Raw genomic sequence first — 14,849 nt, 5'->3', positions numbered from 1 at the left:
AACCTTCACTCTGACTTCATATTTGCTTATACTCTCTTACTTTTTGTGTTCTTACAACTCCATTTTCCTTTTAAAGTCATATTTCAGAAACAAGGGAAAAATAATTAGTTCACACAACAGTATCTTTAGCTGTTTTAACTATAAAGATCAAAAGTTCAGTTTGAGACTTTATTTCAAGGGACAGTCTGAAGAAATACTGACCTTTTTCCCTACAGCACATCAGGCCATGCCAGCTTTACTCATGAGTTCTGGCCTGAGAAGAAAAATTCACAATCCTTCTAAACTCAGGAAGTCTGCCTGTATAACTGCATACACATATCCTAATTCTAATTACGATTTCAGTGAGTATTCTACAAGAAACAAACAGAATTGTACTATATCATGGTAACATTGGTCTTATGCTGGTGTGCACTAAGGTGCTCCAACAGGTTTCTTTTTGGTTTTATTTTGCAATGCTATTTATGCCCAAGTAGAACTCAATGTACAGTGCTCCAGTGAGAAAGTCAAGTAAGCATACTAACAGTCTACTACTTCATTCGTAGGTCGTACTTCCAACAGATGACTTTTAAGACCTTCTTACCACTAGTGTGCCGTGTGACAACTTGCAGCTTTTCACATCAGTCTCATTTAAGGTGTTTCATAAGAGAAAAGAACCCTACTTCTAGCAATACCTGAGTAATAATCAAGTACTGCTCTGTTCCAGGCATGTAAGTGGCATGCAAGACTACAATATCCAAACTGAAAAAAAAAAATTAAGTTTACAAAACTGCCTTGTCATGTTTAATTAAAAAATGTTAAGAATTCCTTATGCATAATGAAGTAAGATAAAACTGAAGGAAAAACCTATCTGAATTTTAAATTAATAGTTCTGAAAACTTGCACGACCACTCTTGATCTCTCAAGCAGAGAATGCAAATCACAGAGATCAGACAATTTGTTCCAGTGAACTAGATTTTAGCTTCCCCTTTCCATTAGGTCACATCCCTTAGTTAGCATCATTTTGCAAGCTCTGATCATATTTACTGGAGAGTCTAATACACATCTTCTTCAGTGTCATCAGTTAAATCCCAGGAAATGAGTAATTAAAAGTTTCTTGTTCAGTTTGATTTCAGTCTAGGCACGTTATCTGTAAGGAGATGCCAAGACAGCCCAAATAGCTTGTATACATTTCTACTATATGAGCAGAAACTTAAGGCTACACACTTTCTTGCTGAAGATTTCCCCTGCCTTCTGCTAGCTTTGTATGTGTTTTCAGCTTCAACATTAGCTTCAAGCAAAGCAAGTTACTCTCCTGTGGATTTTTGAAGTCTTGAAGATTGTTTGGGGTACTAATAAGTTCTTTCTACTTGCCACTAATCTCTAGTTCTTGAAATAGCAATGACCTTCAGACAGCTTTCTACTGTCCTGTACCAAGGGAGCCTGTATGAGGCAGTCATTCAAGTTATGAATGACGGCAGTGCCCTTACTCTGTTTTTATATATATTTTAGGAGGAAAGTAAAGACAAGAAATTGAAAGGTAAGTAGCAAAAACTGTGAATTCAACAACAGAAAAGCAAACATAGGTAGGTCTGAGAACTACGGGCCACTATCCCAGTGCACTAAAAGAAGGACTCATTTTACTGTGTTATTTTGTTATTTCTAGTACTTCCCCCCACCCCTCCCCGCCCTTTTTTTGGGGGGTAAATCATTGACTTTAATGCCAGGACTCAGGATATGTTCTGTGGCAAAAAGAGTTACACAAAAGAAACACGAAGATACCGAAGTGTATCTGCATATTACACACTCAAAAAGCTCTCTTTTTTAAATTAAACTGAAAGGGAAAAAACAAGCAGCAATTCATAAAGTGAGGAAAGGTGCTGAGAAAAATATATAAAGCAGCACTTGTCCAAGATGGAAGATGACCTATTTCACATTCAGTAAGACTGACCCAATAATCAGGCTAGAAATAGTCAATGTTTACCCAGCTTGCTCTTAATTGCTCTTTCTGGGATCTCCCCAATCCAGAGACTATGTAAGAATTTAAATCTGGCCTCTGTTGATCAGAGTATTGTGTAGGGTTCATTACATTAAAATATTCAAAGAGAATTAAAGCTAATTAATGATCTACCTCCTTGCCCTGCTTGCTCAGGCAGGGATTTCAATAAACATGCCAACACACAGTTCCTTATATAGGAACAGTAAACTTGTAGATCTAAAGCAGAATGACTCTTTTGGTGTCTGGAAGTCTATACAAAATCTTAATTGATTTTAACATTCTCTTCCATTTTGCCCATCAAGAAAGTTTCAAACTTTCATTGTACTTACTGAAATACACTAAGGAGACAAACTTCAGACCAGATAAACATAGAAGCAAATCCCAACAGGGAAAAAGAGCTAATTGTTTCCATAAAATAATCAGCATTTTAAGAAACTGATCATAAAATCCAAGAATTTATATTACTTTAATCCTAAAAAATATCTGTATCCAGAAAATAATCACAAAGTTTATTAAATAACTTACCTTCTTCATGTACTCTGTGACTGGGTTCTGTTGCAAGAATTCAGTACTTTCTCGTGTATAAAATCTCTCCGTGTCAGCAAGAAACTGAGATTCAAAGGATTCTTTATAGACAGTTAGTGTGGGTCCTTTTGCAAATGCATCATCTTCATTCAGCCCCAGCTCCACTACAAAAAAAAAAAGAAAAAAAAAGAGCAAGTAATGACAAAAATGTCTTTTATGAAGTGGTCTCTTGCAAATAAACAGGTATCCTCCCTTTCTAACTTTAATGAAGGTAATAAATTGGGACAGTATCAGCACCACTTTTAAAAACTCTTTTAAGGATACATTTATTTTGCACTTAAAAAACAGGCAGCACAAGAGATTACTCATGCAAACTGCACTTTTTGATGCAGTACTAAATTGATGATAGGATTTGGAAACTTCACTATCTCAAAAGCTAGTTCAAATTCCCCTTCCATTTTTCCCTCTTGAGTTCCAGATTATATGCGTATATTTTTTTATTAATGAAACTGGTCATTAGTCTGCATGGTAAAACTCTCAATTTCATGCAAATAAGAAAAAATAATCCCACTCTGCTTTGTAAACTACTGTGCTTCCCCCCTTCCAGATTTAGCTCCTAAATAACTAATTCATAAACAATGAACACTCTTGTCTATCAGTTGTGCTTTCAAGCTTTACAAATATAGTATAATCAACTGTAATTGTGTCAAGTGTCTCTACAAACATGAAGTTAAACAATATAGAAGTGTCCTCAGTTTACTGTAAAAATCTTTACTGGACATCCAAGGAGGTGGGATGCTACTTCTGGGCTCTGATAGGGGATATATATTTATTTATTTTTAGGAGAGTAATAAAACCTTAAATTTCATTTACCGTAAGATTGTACAACTCCACTGATCAGCCTTGTATTGATAGTTTCACCATTTCTTTCCTTTTCAATCAATTTCAACACAGCATTTGTTACCTTAGAAAAGAGGGATTAAAAGTAAGTCAAGCACAGAGAAAGCAGCTGATAGTTCAAGCACAGTATTTAATCAGGAGGGTATTCCTATACTCAAGGCAAGTCAAGCCCCTTGAGAACAATATTTTTAAAAAGAAAAGCCAAGGGTCCTCTCAGCAAAGAGGTACCAGAACAGTCTTGGTATCAAGGTTCAACCACACACACAGAGAAAGGCACATTCCCCCCAAATATTCCTTTTTAACATCACAAAGGGGAAGGCAGAGGCTCCCTTTTATTTCCTGGGTTTCCCCCTCGCCCCTCCAAATTCTCCTTGGAACAGTTACTAACAATATTTTATGGGGTTATTTTTATATAACACTAGAGTTATAACATATATATATACCTGCTTATTTAATGGCCTGAATAAGCAGTCTCTCCAGGTCACCAAGGCAAGCTAGAAGCAAAGGAAGGGAGATGAAAGATGGAATAAAGAAAATATTTTTTATATAGACATATATATATTTTTAGACATATATTATTATATATATTTATATATTATTATTATATATTATATATATTATAATATATATTTTTATAGACATATATATTTTTATATATGTATATACACACATATACCTGCAGGATAACTCCTCAAGGAAAGCTGATATAGTATGCTAAATAATCAGAACTTTTAAAGTTACTGTATTTTGGCACACATTTCTCATGCAACAAAACTGTTTCACAATAAAATTACCATTTTCTTTATTATTAACTCTAACTAAGATGTCTCCTTTTCTGGCAGTGATCCACTGCCAACTCTGAAAAATAACATACCCTGCAAGTCACTCTGACAACATACAGCTTTTTTTGTTGGCGATTTTTGGGCTGACACAGTCCCTTAGCATTAGGCTAGTGAAGTTAAGAGGGAGGAAAGTAAGGATACCAACTGTTTTTCTACCATATGCAAAGTTATTTTAGTGAAGCAGTAAAGTAACACATCACTTTCCTAACGCTTCACCAGCAAGGACAAGAATTATCCTTTATTAAAAAAAAAAAAAGGTACTTTTAGTTATCTGAGATACAGAAATTCTATGTTCTTCCCTTGTTTATATCATTTACATTATAAAAAAATTACCAAGATCATGAACTTCCTACAAGTTTCAAGGAGCCACCTGCAGGACAATAATGCAAACATGACAGATGGAATGGATAAATCACTCCCTATGAAAAGCTACTTACTGAATAAATTTCATATATTCCTTTACGACCTTCATCGCACTCACGACGAACCCAATGTCGATTGAGGTAGGCACATATCCCATTCAATACTTTGCTTGAAAACCTATAATCTTCCCACTGTTGAGTGTAGAATTTCAGCACGCTCTCATCCATCAAATCTTCACCATCCTGAAATCACAAGTTTGCCAGTACTGTTGTGTAATTTTAAGGTTACAGGGTGTACAAGATATATAAGGGTGTACAAATTGACTGTGTAATAAATCCACCATGGAATGTATTTACAGGAAACACAGTCCTAATACATTTACTTCTACATTAATAAAGCACAAGAGCTGAAACAAGTGAGCATGGATGGGGTCTTCTCTAGGACCCTGTCAGCTAGTAAATGGAGCCCTGTATTCTTGGAATTGGGCATGGCATCGTATTTGTTCTTGGAACAGAAAAAAAAGAAGATAAATTTGTAACACACGGAAATTCAAGTATCTTTCCAAACTGGACCACTACAGCTTGAATGGACAAGGGAATAAAACCAGGAGTGCGTTCTAGATAAGACCTCAGACACCTTTATGCAGCTTCATAAATTAATTACACAGTAGACTTGACAGGACACCAAGAATTCTTTTATTATTGCTGAAAACTAAAATCCCCAAAGTTAAAAGCATGGTTCCTTTCCAAAAATAACTAGGAACCATTCTCTTACAAAGCAGCCCAACATTCAGCTGTATTAGTAGTTTATTTATTAAACTACATTAATGGCTACATTCAATTTACTTCAGGTGGCTGCACACACCTCTAGGTTTGTTTACACAAGCTTTCCTCAACCCAGCCCATATTACTCCTACAGATGCAGGCTGATCTGATGTCCCATCTTACCTTCAGGAGATTTGTCAAGTAGTTCTTCAGAAATTCTTTTAGCCGTTTGTACAATTCCAAGCCAACAAACTGAGCACCTCCAGATGTCTGCCCCTTTTTTGATTTCGAAGGAGGTACTCCAGCTCCCCGTGCTTGATTAGACTGGTGTACGCTAGTACAGTAGTTATAAACGTGACTGACAGGAAAGTTAAGGAATACATATGTGCCAGCATGAGATATTAACAATACAATGAAAAACAATGTTAATTTCAATAAGCTATTTTTATATGACTGTAAATAACTTAACCATAACACATTACAAGATGCATTAGCCTGCATAAAATCAAACCAAAGCTAAGAAATTAAGTAATTTTCAGCAGAATTATCTGCAGCAGAGATGTGTAGGCTGCCGAGTGCACTGCAAATACTGACATCAACATTAACTTTACTTATTTAACACGACCATCAAGAAAACAGAAGCAGTGGAGTTTTCCAACAAAATTATTTTCAAGGTTTAAATAGGATTTATTTGATGTATTATATTGGCCTTCTACAAATACATAAGCTATCATTTGAACAGGAAGAAATTTCAACACTAGCCTCAAGAAACATTCAGTAGTTGAAAACAGAGGATAATATTTTTGCCTCCTTTCAAACACAATCCTTTATAAAAGATTTTTAACACTGGCAGACAGGGGACAAATCCAGAAAGCAGTAATGGTGAGACACACACACTCAAATACACATTGTAAGATGAGATTCACTGAAATCCAATTTTAGGCTACAAGTACAATCCCAGCATTTAAGTATGTAGTAGCAATAATTTTTCCTCTCATACTAATACAGCCTCGAAGACTTGCTGTATCTGTTACCATTCTAAGAAAACATTCTGTTTTCTGATCTGAAACATGCAAATTTTCAGAATTCTCCCAAAGTAGTAAGTGGAAGTCACATTGCTCAAAACACTGCTAACAAGAAAGCATGCTGAAAGAAATTACACTCCACAAATCAGGAAAATAAACTAGCTTGGTAGCACTCAAATTGAACTTGATGAGGACTCAGATCTGATGACAAAAATTACCCTAATGACTCACTCAGCAAAGGATTAGCCAACAGGAATGAAGCTACTGAGCACTCACGCTTCTACTGACAGTCTGAGGGCAGGCTTTTGAGTCACATCCTTGTTAGAGAACACCTTATTAAGCAGTCCAGAAGGTCTAATTTGGTTTTAACTTGTGTTTTAACTAATGGGCCAAGCTTTAACCACTAGACACGCTTCCTCCACAGTACGCCACATATCAGAAAATTAACACGTTGCCGAGATTTGCCTTTTATCTTTCCCAGCCGGCTGAACATGAGCCAGCAGTGTGCCCAGGTGGCCAAGAAGGCCAATGGCATCCTGGCCTCTATTAGGAATAGTGTAGCCAGCCAGTCTAGAGGAGTGATTGTCCCTCTGTACTCGGCACTGGTGAGGCCGCACCTTGAATCCTGTGTCCAGTTCTGGGCCCCGCACTTCAAGAAAGATGTTGAGGTGTTGGAGCGAGTCCAGAGGAGGGCGACCAAGCTGGTGAAGGGTCTGGAGGGTCTGACCTACAAGGAACGGCTGAGGGAGCTGGGGGTGTTTAGGCTGGAGAAGAGGAGGCTCAGAGGTGACCTTAGTGCAGTCTACAACTACCTGAAGGGAGGTTGTAGTGAAGTGGGAGTCGGCCTCTTCTCCCAGGCAACTAGCGATAGGACAAGAGGACACAGCCTCAAGCTTCGCCAGGGAAGGTTCAGGTTGGACATTAGGAAGAGTTTCTTCTCAGAAAGGGTCATTAGACATTGGAAGGGGCTGCCCAGGGAGGTGGTGGAGTCACCATCTCTGGATGTGTTTAAGGAAAGACTGGACATGGCACTTAGTGCCCTGGTCTAGTTGACATGGTGGTGTCAGGGCAACAGTTGGACTTGATGATCCCAGAGGGCTCTTCCAACCTGGTTGATTCTGTGATTCTGTGACCAGCACAATATAATAGAAGACATCAGAACAATCAAATACCAAGGGAATTATAAACCCCAAATATATGATGTATTACAGTTACTATGAACAAACTTACTTGTAGTATTTAAACAGTAAAGCTCAAGCTCAAAAATCCCTTAAAATATCCAGTTAACTCCCTTGCAATTACTTCTAAAAAAAAGCTCCACAGACAAATCATATCCTTACACTGGGTTTAAGGATTACAGTATCCTGCACGACACCAGGAACAAGGCTCATGGTCTTTGTGTCAAACTGAAAGGAAAGCCTGTTCTCGGCCTATACTCATGTACTTGTTCAGAAAGTCATCGCATTCTGTCCAAAATGCTCTTTGCTAAGATTAACCCTTTTGAAAACATACAGCATACATTTATTTCTTACCTGTTGCTTCATCCAGGTGCCAAATAATGAGATTTCCCATGATATCAACCAGTAACATAAGAGTTCAGTTCCTAAGTATAAATGAAGGCTTTATCAGCCTCTTCTCTCTATCAGCCACTAATTTCCCGGACATTAATAATTTCTTCCAGCTCCTAGTCATGTATTTGTTCAACTTTCCTGGCACTGCTGCTACTTTTACCATCTACACTTAGATTTCAGAATTACCTGTTGAAGTGATGAACGCCACAGCATAACAATTTTTTGTCTAGATACAAAATTAACTTTCTTTTCACAAACAAGAAAAGGGCTTACCTCACAGTTTAACTTTAAAATAGTTAATATAAGGTCCTCTGAATTGTGTATGGGAGGTCTCTCCATCATGATACAAGGAATTTAGGGCTGATTCATAAATACCCAGTTGGCAGTCTTGCCTCCTTCTTCCCCTAAATCTCCTAACCCAAGTGGCTTTGAGCAAGCCTAAAAATATGAGGATTGTCCAGATGACAGGTGATTCTTGCAGCTTTTGTGAATACTGCCTGATAAAAATATTCTTTCTGTACTTCTCCAAGAATAATCACAACAGCCTTCAGAAAAATAAAAGACCAAGGTTAGAAGACATAAGCCTTTTTCTAACCCCATACATTTTACTATTGAAACCAGGTTTCCTTGTAAACACTGAGAGAGACTGAGACCTTTTGTCCCTGTCTGACAGTAATCACCTCAGAGCTGGAGTAAAAATACACCAGTAATGCCCATCCTTACTTATTATTCTGGCTTGAGCCTTGCTAGCCAAAGTCTTCCAAGACAGCACTTTTGAAAAGCTCTCATTTAGTTGTTCTATGCAAGTCAAACTGAAGTTGGCTTGCCTGTGCAGTCTGTAAGGGTAAATAACTTTGACATATCATACGTAAAAGAATGCTCTCTCACACTTTGTTTACAATCTGTGTCCCCATCTGCTAAAGCCAACCACTGATAGAAAGACTGACATGTTCAAAACAAAATCAGACATGTGCTGCTTACAACGAAGTCCATGACAGCCCATCTGAGAATCACAAGGGGAACGCTATGAAAAGAATCCTTGGTTGGAGAAGGCAAACTAATCCCCTCAACTGCTTCATACGCTGGAAGCCACGTACAAATCCAAGCAGCCACTAGGAAACATTTCTGTGGGTTTTTGCACAATTCTGCATAGCAATTTCCATACTACAACAAGCGGAGAAGTCGATTCATCAATAGAATAGTTTGCACCGCAGTGAAGCTGCACTGCTCCCCAAGCTTCTGGCTGCTGATCCTCAGATTTGGCCCAGCAAACAGACAAACCATCTACAGGAGGAACAGATCAAGATGCATCTCCTCTAACTTCTACACCTTCCTTACAACGAAGGAGAAATTATTTATCTAAATTAAAATTTGAGGTAGAAGACTGCGAAGAAGTTTATAAAGCGATTCAGCATTGTGCTGTTTAAGATCAAAAATCTTGCTCAGAGCTTTATTCTTTTCTGAAAGTCTTCAAAATGGCATACAAGAAGCAGCCAAAGACAAATTAATTGTACCACCTTTGTCTTCAATATAATTTACACTGCCTTGAATCAGTTTCTAAAGCTGGGCAGTGCAAAGGAAAAAAAAAAAATCCCATGCTGCCAAGTCACAATGAATTTATGGCCTTGTAGGAGATCATTCCCATTAAAGGACATGATCCTGACACACAACCCACCTGGAGGGCTTACTTGCCACCTGCTTTTCCAGTAGCAGGAGTAGGCAAGTAGCAGGCAACCAGTGATTTGGACTGGGGAAGTGAAAGCTGCTACAACTAACTGCTGTCCCTGTTCCCAGATCCTCTGCTGAGCAGATCTGAACTGCTGTGTCCACACAGGGGAAGTGAGACAGACTCTTGCAGTAGCAGTGCACACAGTTTTTGAGCAAGTATGCCATGAAAACACGAGGTTGAGCATGCCACGGTCACCTGTAATCTACCCTCCACTCAGAAAAATATCAAAATATTCCATACAGCATTTTTTTCCTCCAGGAGTAAATGCAAACAGAAATCATGTGAGACAAGTCTCAGTTTTGTAATTCAAACACTCAGATTTTAAACTGATGGGTGCAAATTCCTCAGTTTTGCACAAGTCCCTAATCTTAATTTTTTTATGAAGAAAACAGTTCTGCTGAGGTAATAACCGATTCCTCTTTCAGCAGCACAGCCAGGTCTCCAGAGTTTTTTCCATTTTGCTATGAAAAATTAACATAACTGGAATAAGTCTGCTTGAGGAACAGATATGTAAAATTAAAAGGAACAGAAAGGGAAGCAGAATTAACACAACGCAGCATAAAACTACAGGGCAGAAAGAAACAACAACAAAGCTTTTTGAAAAGGAGGAAGCATAAAACAACAATAACTAAAGCTGAACAACTCCCTAACCAGAATTTCTGTCTCATTACTTCTAGTCTCTTTATAATAAAGATCAATTTTAGGCATAAATTTGCTACTTCACAGACCTAAAGCAGTAAGTATGCTGAGTCCTTTGTCATCTCAACAGCTGGCCTACAGAAATAAATTCAGATTAGTTTTGCTTTTGTCAAAAATTTGTATTTTCCTAGATCCTGTGTGTCCAGAAGATCACGCTGTGCAAACCTCACGAAACCACCTCGTGCATAAGTAAAGCTGCTAAGAGAAGTGGACATGCCTAAGTGAGTTTAACATTTCATAAGCCAAACAGATGAAGGAATTTTGCACAAGTTTTTGAAACAATGAGGTTGCCAAAAATCAATCACTTTTCAGAACAAGTGCTTTAAACACCCACTTCGGCTTTGTGAGGAGCAGCAGTAAAACAAAAAAAAACAAATCAGAAACAGTCATTCTTTTCAGGGAGGTATCAGCAAGAGCCTATTTTAAGTATGTTCTGTTTGTCATCCAGTAAGGAAGGGTTACAGATAACCCCACAAAGCAGTTCAAAGAAAACAAACAAATAAAAAAAAAATATCAAGCCCTTTCTCCCAGTCCCACAAATTCTCCTTTTGTGTTTCGATACACTTGATCCTAAGATCAATTACACATTTCAGTCTTTAGATCAGATACCACCGCACTGTTAAACCATCCCCATTTTAGTCAGGGAAGGACTGAGGCAGAGACTGAAGGAGCTATTACGGCATCAGCCACGCAGCTGCTATGAAAATCCAGGCATAACCAAGCTCAGACAAGTTTCTGCAAGCCTGAGATGTGAGAAACTTCTAGCAAAAGCCATCTGAAGACTAACAGATAACCACTTGTTTCCCTCTTCATGGCATAAACTCAAAAGAATCACAGAAGCACCGAGTTACAAGGAAAACACAAATTTTCAAAGCCAAATGCACACATAAAGCGTACAGTTTTATGCCAGGAAGTTTAAGAACCACCATAACTGAGGTTGCTTTTAAGTTTAAAGTTCTTTGCATTGACAGAAGTTTGTACAGAATATTCCTGGTTACTATAAATATCAAGTACAACAGGAAGAGATCGTTATGGAGAACAACATAAAAAAAAGAATTGATCACACTAATATAAACATATTCTCCGCTTCTTTCAAACTGAAGCAGCAATTTTTATAAATATACACAAAATGATGCAATCATACCTACCTTTCCACACAATTATGTACCCTTTGAATACATAAATAAATACATTTAGTTCTACCTTCACATTCCACACAAGCACTAACTGGTACATGAGAAATGCTATGAAATATCATATTGAATATAAGCGGGATTAATACTAGCAGACATCAGAGGCTTCTTTGAGGTATCCAGAGCAATCTTAAACAATCTGACATTTAAATGAAAGGATAGCTTAGAGTGAGAGAATCTCAAGAGAAAGTGGAACAGCTCCTGAGGTTTAAAAAGTGCATGCCCTAACACCCTGGATCTTTTCTGTACAGAAAAAGCATAATCTGTTCAGGAAAAAAAAACAGCACACTGTGCTGCCTGGTAACAACAGATTCATGTGATCAGAAAATAAAATATTCACACAGTTCTAATATACATCATGCTGATCTAAAATCCTACTAAAATACAGGAATTCCAGTGAAAGCCACTAGAAGGAGGATTGCAATAGAAGCAACCACAAAAGACCTTGGCAAATGGATGGCAAGAGAAGGGCTTCATGGTTTAGCTTGGGCAACATGTACTACTGGTGCTGAAACTATCCAATGGGAAAAAAAAATTTAAATGTATTTATACCTTCTATTTTATGAACAGACAAATTATCCTGAGACATCTGGTATATTTAAAATGTAAGCATACTACACTAAAGTATTTAATATTTAACACAATCTTTTCCTTTACTACTTGCTAATATCTGAGAAAAAAAAATTCCCAGCTTATAAAACAGATTAAGAGTAACCTTTTGTCAGTACAATTACTTACATTTAGTTCAATGGATCATGGGTAACTACCACTGCTTTTAAAAAAGTTAACAAAATTGAATCACAATAAGTAAATTCAGAAACAAGGAAAAGATTTTTCATAAAATAATGAAATGTGACAGCACCTAACCTTTACCTAACCTTACTTTAAAATATTTAAAGCAATTACTTTTGAAAAGAGTTACTGTGACTAATAATGGAACAATAATATAAAACACATCTGTAAAATCCAATTTACGGGTGTAATATGAGCAAATTTTAAGTCATAGCAAATTCAGCCATTTTATTTCAAAGTTTCCCGTAAGAGACTCTGAAACCAAATCTGGACATTGCAGATTTACTTTTTTATTACAACACCACCACCTTCCATAGTACTGTATATTCTTCTTATCAATGAAAAGATTTTAAGATATCTTAATGTAGATAAAAACCTTATTTGTTACAAATTAATGGTACTTGGAATCTTTAAACAGTCTTATTTTTCCCAATTGGATTTTCTTTAAATATTGAAACTGGACAAAACGGTTCCTCTGTTCCTTATGGGCATAAATTAACTACAATGTCTAAAGATTTCCTTAAAGATGCTTCTCAGATTATATTTTGTAAATCAAGACAGTGAAAGCATGAGTTTATGCCAAAAAAAGCCATTTTGACATTTCAAATAAAAAATATGCACATACTAAATAAAAGCCCACCACTAAGCTTTCCGTTCAATCATATCTGGAATTGAGAAGTTGATGTGTGCTAGAAGGAAGAAAATATGACTCTCAGAAAGTTATTCAGCTTTTTGTGCAAGCCACTATGAAAATTTATGCTGGTTTAATATAGTGCAGGAAAGTTTCTGATAGTTTAATACCTGGTCTGAGAATCTGCTTAAGACAAGCAAGAGTAAAGGGAAAAAAAAAAAAAGAGAGAAGCAAAAAACCCAAGAAGAACCAAAAAACCCAACAGAAATAAAACAAGAGTAACAAAATCCTTTCGTTCTCTCCATTGTAGAGTTTAAATTCAAATGTATGTAAATCCCATTCATGCTCTCACACCATGAGGCCTGAGAAAAATAAACTGCAGACTCACCATATGATTAGTTTAAAAAACAGGCATCACCTTCTGCCAAAAAAAGAAAAGAAAACTAGCACAAGATGTATGAATATTTTATCATTGCCAAATGGAGGTTAAGAAGAGGTGGCCATAAAGACAAGTGACTTATAGCAACATAAATACGAGTAAGCTGAGTAGGAATAACTCTAGTAAACAAAGTAATAGGTCTCCCACTAACAATTCAAAACAGAAGCTCGCACCTTGCTACACCCAAGCACAGCTTTCTCTTGGACAGACTAACTGGCAGTTTCCTTCAAATAGACTAAATGCCACAGAGAGATATTCTTTATACATTGATACTACAATTTCATTACATCACACACATGGGAAAAAAACCCCAAGCCAAACCACACAACAAAAAAAGTCTCACCTTCCCCAGCAAGCACCATTCTAAAGGAATTCTGTTTCTATACGGAAGTTGTAAATTCTCAATAGGAAATACAAAGAACATATGTCAGAAAGTAATTAAAGTACATTATCTGCATAATCACATCCTGGCCTCTATTAGGAATAGTGTAGCCAGCCGGTCTGGGGAAGTGATCGTCCCTCTCTACTTGGCACTGGTGAGGCCGCACCTTGAATCCTGTGTCCAGTTCTGGGCCCTGCACTTCAAGAAAGATGTTGAGGTGTTGGAGCGAGTGCAGAGGAGGGCGACCAAGCTGGTGAAAGGTCTGGAGGGTCTGACCTATAGGAACAGCTGAGGGAGCTGGGGCTGTTTAGCCTGGAGAAGAGGAGGCTCAGAGGTGACCTTATTGCCGTCTACAACTACCTGAAGGGAGGTTGTAGTGGAGTGGGAGTCGGCCTCTTCTCCTGGGCAACTAGTGATAGGACAAGAGGACACAGCCTCAAGCTTCGCCAGGGGAGGTTCAGGTTGGACATTAGGAAGAATTTCTTTTCAGAAAGGGTTATTAGACATTGGAATGGGCTGCCCAGGGAGGTGGTGGAGTCACCATCTCTGGAGGTGTTTAAGAAAAGACTGGACATGGCACTTAGTGCCATGGTCTAGTTGACATAATGGTGTCAGGGCAACGGTTGGACTCGATGATCCCTGAGGTCTCTTCCAACCTGATTGATTCTGTGATTCTGTGTGTGGTAAATAAAAATATCACAATTTCTATAAAGGACTGCTCTTCTGGTTAGGTGCTTTGGCATGGGCAGGGCAAAAGGAATCACAAAAGCACACACAGTACTGAAAAACACACGGTGATCATCTGATCTGACAAAAAATACACCCTGCAATCAGAAGCACAAATCAATCTAAATTAGGAAAAGTAAGTATGAAGATCCTGAGAACCACCATTCAGAAACAAGATGTCTTGGTTCATCTCTTCAGCATTCTCAGAATGAAGAAAAAAAACCCACCTTAAGTACAAGCTCTGGCCTGTACTCAGAGACTGAATCTAGTGTCTCACAAAAAGACACTCCAAG

The 14,849-nt window shown here is 37.7% G+C and overlaps 1 protein-coding gene across 2 annotated transcripts in view; it reads right to left on the bottom strand.

Annotated features, from left to right (window-relative positions):
- Positions 1–14,849, bottom strand: part of CUL1 (cullin 1) — a 53,867-nt gene that overhangs the window by 18,467 nt on the left and 20,551 nt on the right. For both annotated transcript variants that reach the window (XM_068396516.1, XM_068396517.1), the window contains exons 3-7: positions 5,553–5,727; positions 4,680–4,847; positions 3,844–3,894; positions 3,374–3,464; positions 2,501–2,664 (exon numbers count right to left, since the gene is read on the bottom strand). In XM_068396516.1, coding sequence (XP_068252617.1) covers positions 2,501–2,664; positions 3,374–3,464; positions 3,844–3,894; positions 4,680–4,847; positions 5,553–5,727 — 649 coding nt within the window. The remainder of the gene's footprint in view (positions 1–2,500; positions 2,665–3,373; positions 3,465–3,843; positions 3,895–4,679; positions 4,848–5,552; positions 5,728–14,849) is intronic.

This window comes from Nyctibius grandis, chromosome 3 (assembly GCF_013368605.1).
Source record: "Nyctibius grandis isolate bNycGra1 chromosome 3, bNycGra1.pri, whole genome shotgun sequence".
Lineage (NCBI taxonomy): Eukaryota > Metazoa > Chordata > Aves > Nyctibiiformes > Nyctibiidae > Nyctibius > Nyctibius grandis.
Note: the sequence above shows the minus strand (reverse complement) of the source record. Positions and strands in the feature narration are given on the sequence as shown.